General features: G+C 41.8%; 1 protein-coding gene across 1 annotated transcript in view; it reads left to right on the plus strand.

The window, feature by feature from the left end:
* The window catches only part of LOC128688798 (nephrin-like), a 625,489-nt gene extending 621,332 nt beyond the window's left edge, over positions 1 to 4,157 (plus strand). The window contains exons 13-14 of the mRNA XM_070085659.1: positions 3,398 to 3,507; positions 4,107 to 4,157. Of these exons, the coding sequence (XP_069941760.1) occupies positions 3,398 to 3,507; positions 4,107 to 4,157 (161 nt within the window). The remainder of the gene's footprint in view (positions 1 to 3,397; positions 3,508 to 4,106) is intronic.
* Positions 4,158 to 9,455: the final 5,298 nt, after the last annotated feature.

Raw genomic sequence — 9,455 nt, forward strand, 5'->3', positions numbered from 1 at the left:
CAACGACTTAGCTTCCATGACGGCACTCGGGAGTTTGTTCCACTCATCCACAACTCTATTACCAAACCAGTGCTTTCCTATTTCCTTCCTGAATCTGATTTTTTTCAATTTAATACCATTGCTGCGAATTCTGTCTGTGTTATATATTTTTAGCACGCTATTTACATCCCCTTTATTAATTCCTGTTTTCCATTTATACACCTCAATCATATTCCCCCTAATTCTACGCCTTTCTAGAGAGTGCAGATTTAAGGCCCTTAGTCTATCCTCAGAGGGAGGATTTCTGATATATGGGATCAACTTTGTCATCCTCCTTTGTACGTTTTCCAGTGCATTTATATCCATATATATATATATATATATATATATATATATATATATATATATATATATATATATATATATATATATATATATATATATATATATATATATATATATATATATACATATATGTGTGTGTGTGTACTCACCTAGTTGTACTCACCTAATTGAGGTTGCAGGGGTCGAGTCCAGGCTCCTGGCACTGAACCGTGAGCTTTATCATATCTCTGCTTAAAGCTATGTATGGATCCTGCCTCCACTACATCGCTTCCCAAACTATTCCACTTCCTGACTTCTCTGTGGTTGAAGAAGTACTTCCTAACATCCCTGTAATTCATCTGTATCTTCAGCTTCCAACTGTGTCCCCTTGTTGTTGTATCCCATCTCTGGAACATCCTATCTTTGTCCACCTTTTCAATTCCACTCAGTATTTTGTATGTCGTTATCATGTCCCCCCCTATCTCTCCTGTCCTCCAGTGTCGTCAGGTTGATTTCCCTTAACCTCTCCTCGTAGGACATACCTCTTAGCTCTGGGACTAGTCTTGTTGCAACCCTTTCCACTTTCTCTAGTTTCTTTACGTGCTTGGCTAGGTGTGGGTTCCAGACTGCCGCATACTCCAATATGGGCATAACGTACACGGTGTACAGTGTCCAGAACGATTCCTTATTAAGATGTCGGAAAGCTGTTCTGAGGTTTCCTAGGCGCCCATATGCTGCAGCAGTTATTTGGTTGATGTGAGCTTCAGGAGATGTGCCTGGTGTTATACTCACCCCAAGATCTTTTTCCTTGAGTGAGGTTTGTAGTCTCTGGCCCCCTAGACTGTATTCCGTCTGCAGTCCTCTTTGCCCTTCCCCAATCTTCATGACTTGGCACTTGGTGGGGTTGAACTCCAGGAGCCAATTGCTGGACCAGGTCTGCAGCCTGTCCAGATCCCTTTGTAGTTCTGCCTGGTCTTCGATCGAATTAATTCTTCTCATCTGCAAACAGGGACACTTTGGAGTCTATTCCTTCCGTCATGTCGTTCACAAATACCAGAAACAGCACTAGTCCTAGGACTGACCACTGTGGGACCCCGCTTGTCACAGGTGCCCACACTGACACCTCGCCACGTACCATGACTCGCTGCTGTCTTCCTGACAAGTATTCCCTGACCCATTGTAGGGCCTTCCCTGTTATCCCTGCTTGGTCATCCAGTTTTTGCACTAATCTCCTGTGTGGACCTGTGTCAAACGCCTTCTTGAAGTCCAAGAAAATGCAATCCACCCTCCCCTCTCTCTCTCTCTCTCTCTCTCTTGTGTGTGTGTGTGTGTGTGTGTGTGTGTGTGTAATCACCTAATTGCGGTTGCAGGGATCGAGACTCAGCTCCTGGTCCCGCCTCTTCACTGATCGCTACTAGGTCCTCTCCCTCTCTGCTTCCTGAGTTTTGTCATACCTCTTCTTAAAACTATGTATGGTTCCTACCTCCACTACTTCACTTGCTAGGCCATTCCACTTCCTGACGACTCTGTGACTGAAGAAAGTCCCTGTGACTCGTCTGAGTCTTCAGCTTTCAGTTGTGACCCCTTGTTTCTGTGTCCCCTCTCTGGAACATCCTATCTCTGTCCACCTTGTCTATTCCCAGCAGTATCTTGTATGTCGTTATCATGTCTCCCTTGACCCTTCTGTCCTCCAGTGTCGTCAGTCCGATTTCCCTCAACCTTTCCTCGTACGACATTCCCCTGAGCTCTGGGACTAACTTCTTGACGTGGTTGACCAGGTGTGGGTTCCAGACTGGTGCTGCATACTCCAGTATGGGCCTAACATACACAGTGTACTGTGTCTTGAACGATTCCTTATTAAGGTATCGGAACGCTATTCTCAGGCTTGCCAGGCGCCCGTATGCTGCAGCAATTATTTGGTTGATGTGTGCCTCCGGTGACGTGCTCAGTGTTATGGTCACCCCAAGGTCTTTCTCCCTGAGCGAGGTCTGTAGTGTTTGTCCACCTAGCCTATACTCTGTCTGCGGTCTTCTTTGCCCCTCCCCAATCTTCATGACTGCATTTGGCAGGGGTGAACTCGAGAAGCCAGTTTCTGGACCACATGTCCAGCCTGTCCGGGTCTCTTTGCAGTCCTGCCTCATCCTCATCCGATTTAATTCTTCTCATCAACTTCACACCATCTGCGAATAGGGACACTTCAGAGTCTATTCCTTCCATCATGTCGTTCGCATATATCAAAAATAGCACTGGTCCTAGAACTGACCCCTGTGGGACCCCGCTCGTCACAGGCGCCCACTGTGATACCTCTTCACGTACAATGACTCGTTGCTGCCTCCCTGTCAGGTATTCCCTGATCCATTGCAGTGCCCTTCCTGTTATATGCGCCTGATCCTCCAGCTTCTGCACTAATCTTTTGTGAGGAACTGTGTCAAAGGCCTTCCTGCAGTCTAGGAAAACGCAATCAACCCACCCCTCTCTCTCGTGTCTTACTTCTGTTACCTTGTCATAAAACTCCAGGAGGTTTGTGACACAGGATTTGCCTTCCATGAACCCATGCTGGTTTTCATTTATAATCTTGTTCCGTTCCAGGTGTGTGTATGTGTGTGTGCGTGTGTGTGTGTGTGTGTGTGTGTGTGTGTGTCGTGCCAAATAGGTAAAATGTGCGAATAAGGCAAGCGAAAGTTTGTATAAGCATTACTTTCGCAAAAATCATTCTGAACCTAACGAAAAAAAATATTTCATTGTGTTTGTTTATTATTAAATTATTGTAAACTTATCTAAAATTGATTTAGTTGGTTTATGGTAAATTTATTGTTTTTGTCATAACAAGGTTAGGTAACTTTTGTAATGTTCTTTTGGAACAAAATTGTTAATTTTTACATTAACATAAATGAAAAAACATATCTTATATATATATATATATATATATATATATATATATATATATATATATATATATATATATATATATATATATATATATATATATATATATATATATATATATATATATATATATATAATAAATGCAGAATTTACTAACAAATCTACAATTACTAAAAACCTGTACTTTCTCTTATGACAGATATATTAGACTCCTGGCAAGCAGAAGGCGTCAATATTATCAGCTCGGCGTCTCTAGCGACGGCTTATGCTACTCTTCCCAGAGCCTCTCACCTCTACAGTAAAGCTGCAGACTATGAGGTAAGAGTGTGTGTGTGAGAGAGAGAGAGAGAGAGAGAGAGAGTTCTTTGATGTTGGGGACATGGGAGAGTTGAAGCTCAGGGGTTTAGACGCGCTGGCCTCAATACATGATGACAAGAGAACATTTACATATGCCCGCACTACACACCACCCGCTTCCTGCCTTTATTAACAAGATAATATTGTTACCTGGGCTAAATTATTGCATATGGAACTGAAATAATGACAAATTTCCAGTAGTTAAGTCATGACGAATACAGGAAAATGTGAATGTCATATGTGAGTTGGAAAGTGTCTGTTGATATAGGATGTCCCTTACTAACTCTCATTTCGTAGCTACCACTCGTTTCCTGTGGATGTTGGTTTGAATAAATCCTTATTCTTTGGCGAGTGTTTATCTGATAAATGAATATTATGTTTTGAAACTAATATATAAAGAGTAGACTATCGCCTTACTGAATCTTTAGTTAACACTCATTGAAGAAATATGTATGAATAAATAAGCCTAAAAAAATCCCCGTCTCATTAACAACAAATTTTGGATAAGTACCCATAAACTTTAACAATACTGATAAAGACTGATAAGCAATCTTACTGCAGAATATTGTTATGTTAACAAATAATATAACAAGTGAAGAGAACAGTTACTAGACAGGCACGTTATGTCACGTTGCAACACTTCTTTTCTTCACCAAGACATTTCTGTACGATTTTAAAACTAAGCAGTAGATATTTTACCGTTGTGAAGTTAGTGGAGCTATATTATGACACTGACATTAAGACGAAATTATCTGGACCTTCTACTCTCAGCTTTCTGAGTTCTGTCAACATTTTCGGAGCCGGAATTCACTAGAAGAAAATTAAAAAATACATTTTAGACTATATAAATCATTGATTTAACTTAAACACCTATGTAGAAGATCTTGAGATTATGTTTGGAAATTTTTCCCTAATAAGTAATCACTATCTGTCACCTTGTGCCCCTTATTAAGGAGCATTAAACAGGTGCGTGTTTAATGACACGATAGCAAACATACCATACCACGGGCGGGGATAGTTTTGTGATTCGCTGATTGCTAGTTCTATCCCCGCCCGTGGTATGGTTTATTTTACAATTGTTGTTTATGCTGTCTGTGCAGTACATACTCCAATGTGATAGTATTGTTACACACGTTACTCATGTTCACCTGGCAGCAAATGAAAAACCTGGATGTCTAAATGCTCTCATGCTGCCCGCATGTAATTAACAGTATATAGGAACATGCTTGTTCATAGTCAGTTTAGTGTTGCACTTTGGGACACATGACCTCAGGACTCTAGCCGAAATAAACCACACTCTTTTTTTTAGTTATCCTAGGTAAATAACATCCCTGAGTATCATCCTTAAGCTAGACACTACAGTGAAACGGGTCAAATATAGAATATAGATAATAAAATAATTTATATTTGAGGCTCAGATTATGAATATGATAAGACTGCAAGTCTAACTTTGTTTACAAAAGAATTTTCCGTCATATTCTTTTACAGATGGAATTATAGGAAGCATTTAGACATTAATAAGGCCGTCCTTGCATGTGCCGTTGCACCTTCTGCACTGTTCCTTCTGTTCATTATACATAATTCTCATATTTTTCATGAAAATTGGTTAATTTTATCCCACAGTTCCACTTGTTACTGGTTTCCTAATGCTCAGGGCAATTTTTAGCCTTCATGGCTTTCCAGAATTCAGTTTTGGGAGACGCCCCTGTCAGGATGATAAATTTCTTTAGTTGCCCTTTGTCTTATGAAGTTCTTTTTATCTTTCTCTCGGAAAAAAATATATATATATAGCATTCCTATATTTAAATGACATCTCTCCTTGGAATCATTGTTTTGTAAGAACAATTTTGAGTGACAACTCATTTTAAAAGTGATTTTATGTGGATTTCAAAAGCATATATAGTTCAACTAAAATTGGTCAACGTTAATACAAAAAGTTACCCAGTTGAAAGTGATCCTATTATTCACCAGCATCACAGACACAGTGGGGGAATTTTTGTTCCCCCACACCAATCAGTCGACAAGGCGAGTGTGGGGGAGTGTGTGTCCCCCCACACCTGTCTTCTGACAAGGTGGATGTGAAGGCATGAGTTTCCCACAACCGCTCCCTGAAAAGGTGCATGTTGGGTATGAGGCAATGAGTTCGTTACCTCTACCTCCTGACAAGGTGTGTGTGAGTTCGTGAACCTCTAATACATACCTCCTTAAAAGGAGAGTGCAGGGGCTTAGTTCTCCCCTTCCCACCTGCTGATAAGGCAGGCGCAGTGGCAGGAGTCCCCTCCACCCACCTGCTGACAGGGCAGGCACAGTTGCAGGTGTCTGTCACACCTGCGTTCTGACAAACCAGGTACAGTGATATTAATCTTCAACTCTCACTTGTTATAGTATGAGTGTGGGCGATGTGACCCCCCCGCCCAACACCCTCAGACAATGTAGATGCAGCTTATCCCCCTCACACCATTTCTGAGAAGTACCTGACCACTGCATCATAAAATGGTGGGTATGATGGAGAAGAATAGTTCAGCATTAAAGCCAATGCGAGAACTATAAATGAAAGAAATTTTTCACTGATTGTTTTACGTAATAAATACTTACAGTGCTCGTCAGGGCATTATGCCGCCCCTCCCCCCCCCACAAATACCAAAACCAAAACACATACCTTGAAAGATTATAATATATAAATTTGCACACTTACTGAGGTCTTAATACTTGGTACTGCGTCCTTTAAGCTTGATCACGTCCCTCAGCCAAGAAGGAAGTCTCTCACACAAATTCTTGAAGGTTTCAGGAGGTATTTTATTCCATGCCTCATGTAGAGCAGCCTCCAGCCGCGGGATGGACCTGATATCCTTGCCCAGTAAACTTCGTTTCAATATTTACTACAAGTTCTCCATAGGGTTTAGGTCTGGGGAATTGCCTGGCCAGTCATTAAAGAATCTCACTTCACATTCCTTGCCAATGAACTACAGATTTGGCTGAATGACAGTGCACCATCCTACATAAAAACCGTAGCCCCACACTTGTCAAAGTGTGGGGCTATGGTTATTATACTGGTTCATATAGTGGTTATTATACTGGTTCATATAGTGGTTATTATACTGGTTCATATAGTGGTTTTTGGGACACACAATGAGTTCACCAACAATCCGAGCACTGAAATACCCCCAAATCATTAGCGAGTCTGGGTGTTTGGTGGTCCCACAGGCGTAGCGTGGGTCTAGCGGGTCACTACACCTCTGGGCCAGTACACATGTCCCTCAGGGTTACAGGTGACGGCGGAGGTTGCTTCATCACTCCAGAGTACTTCAGACCACTGTTGAGGATTCCAGTGAAGATATTTCTTTGCATAATCAAGCCTTCATTTTTTCTGTGGCTTGGAGAGGATCAGTTTCATTAACCTGGCGGTGACTACTGTAGCATAGTTCTGACGCACGTCTGCTAACAGTTCTTACCGAAACCACTGAGAGATGTGGGTTCTTTTCTTTTAATTCTCTACCAGTTATCTTAGGTGTACTCTTTAACTGCTTCATTAACACAGTTAAGGTAGGAACAGATGTCTTCTTCGAGGGGCCAGGCTAAGGTTTGGCAGACGGTAACTCGACACCGCCACCAGCCTTGAAACGCTGCACCCAGTTCCTCACTGAACACTCACACACATCGACATTCTCCACTTTTTCTTTCATCTGGTGCCCAGCTTTGTGAAGCCCTATGATTTGAGCTATAGTTTCAGGTGTTAAAGGCTTCCCTTTACCCATAATCAAAGATGTATAGCCACAAAACCAAAGGGAACACCGGAAAAAAGATGGAGTAAATGAGAGAAAAAAGTGCAGCACTTTCTCTCACCACTGCGGCCACGTGAGCAATGAGGAGACAGTGGAGTGTGGCGGCAGGTCGTGACATCATGCTAACGGCTACTACCCGGCATAATGCACTGACAAAAAAGACTCCCCCCTGTATGGTAGGCCATTAATTTTTGTCACGGCATTATGCAGGGTCGCTCACCCGGCATAATGCCGTGAAGAACACTGTATGTATCAAGAAGTGACAATGCCTGGATATTCTGAATGCTATTCAAACATGTATATGCATATATATATATATATATATAATTTTGATATCCATATATATATATATATATATATATATATATATATATATATATATATATATATATATATATATATATATATATATATATAATATATATATATATATATATATATATATATATATATATATATATATATATATATATATATATATATATATATATATATATATATATATAATTTTGATAACCATATATATATATATATATATAAATATATATACATTTCACCTCTACAGAGGACCTCAAATCTGCAGTCAAATTAACATCCACCAGGACTCTGACACTTATCCCCAAAGCAGCTCGCCCTCAAGCTGCTGGCAAATTCACTGACCTTCTGAAGAAAGTTAACGATGCTCCTTCAAACAACAGATCCTGGCACAACCTGCTGCTTTTTGGCAATGTCTGTTTGGCTGTCCCACCAAGGAGGGACAAGTCACTAGCAACACACGTTATTAGGGCAATAAATGCATCCCCAAGGAGTGACAACCTCGTCCGTTTCATCCCTAGAGCGACAAACACCAGCCGGGCAAATACCAACAACAGGACACATAACGCCTCAAAAATCAGAGCCCAAATTAGCGAAAAAATAGAAGAGGGTAATACTATTGGAGCACTGAGGCTTATAACCAATGAGGATACCATCGCTCCCAAGGATGTCAGCACCGCGCAAGCTCTGAAGGACAAACATCCACCCAGGGCTCCCAGTACCAACACTGACCTCCCTGACATTGCAACAGGTGAAGAACATCTAACCTTACAGGATGCTGATGTGTACAAAGCTGCTATGTCATTATCACAGGGCTCAGCAGGAGGTTTCACCAGTTTAAGGCCTCAACACTTAAAACAAATACTCAGTCCAGCACTTGGTGATGTTTCAGAGAGGCTGCTGTCTGAACTCACCAAATTTTCCAACCTGTGCCTGGCTGGCAGTGTCCAAGAGGCCATCAGACCCCTTTTCTTTGGTGCCTCATTGTGTGTCCTCAGGAAAAAGGATGGCAGAATCAGGCCCATTGCAGTGGGCAACACCCTTCGGCGCCTAGTCGCCAAGGCTGCGGTAAGAAGGGTGAGTCAAGAGGCTGCTGCAATGCTGAAACCAATTCAGCTCGGTTTTTGGCGTTCAACAGGGCTGTGAAGCAGCTGCCCATGCAGCACTAGTGTATATCAACAACATGTCTGATGAAAAAGCCTTGGTCAAATTGGACTTTGCCAACGCTTTTAACTCAGTCAGAAGGGATGCTGCTCTCCAAGCAGTTTATAGAAACTTCCCTTCCCTTTATCCCTTCATAGAATCGTGTTATAGTGTGACTTCCAAACTATTATTTGGGGACCATGAAATTGACTCATGTGAGGGCGAGCTGCAGGGGGATCCTCTCGCCCCATTTCTATTCTGTTTGGTAATCAAGGAAGTCACAGAAGCACTCTCCAGTGAACTCAGTATCTGGTTCCTGGATGATGATACCCTAGCTGGCACAACAGAATCTCTCCCAGAAGACATCAGTAAAATTAAAGACATGGGAGAAAGCCTGGGCCTATCTTTAAACCCCACCAAATGTGAAATAGCTTCTACCATTCCTCAGATGATCCAGAATATTAGTGCCATTTTACCAGGAGCACAAGCCATTGATCCAGCCAACAGCACTCTCCTTGGTGCTCCTCTTGGGTCCAATGCCATCGATCTGATCCTAGAAAAAAAAGTCTCAGACCTCCAGGCAATGGAAAGCAGGATGAAAGGCATTGACACACACTATGCCTTCTACCTACTCACCAGGTGCCTGTCAATCAGAAAACTTACCTACTTT

Source organism: Cherax quadricarinatus, chromosome 16, assembly GCF_038502225.1.
Source record: "Cherax quadricarinatus isolate ZL_2023a chromosome 16, ASM3850222v1, whole genome shotgun sequence".
In the NCBI taxonomy this organism is placed as follows: Eukaryota; Metazoa; Arthropoda; class Malacostraca; order Decapoda; family Parastacidae; genus Cherax; species Cherax quadricarinatus.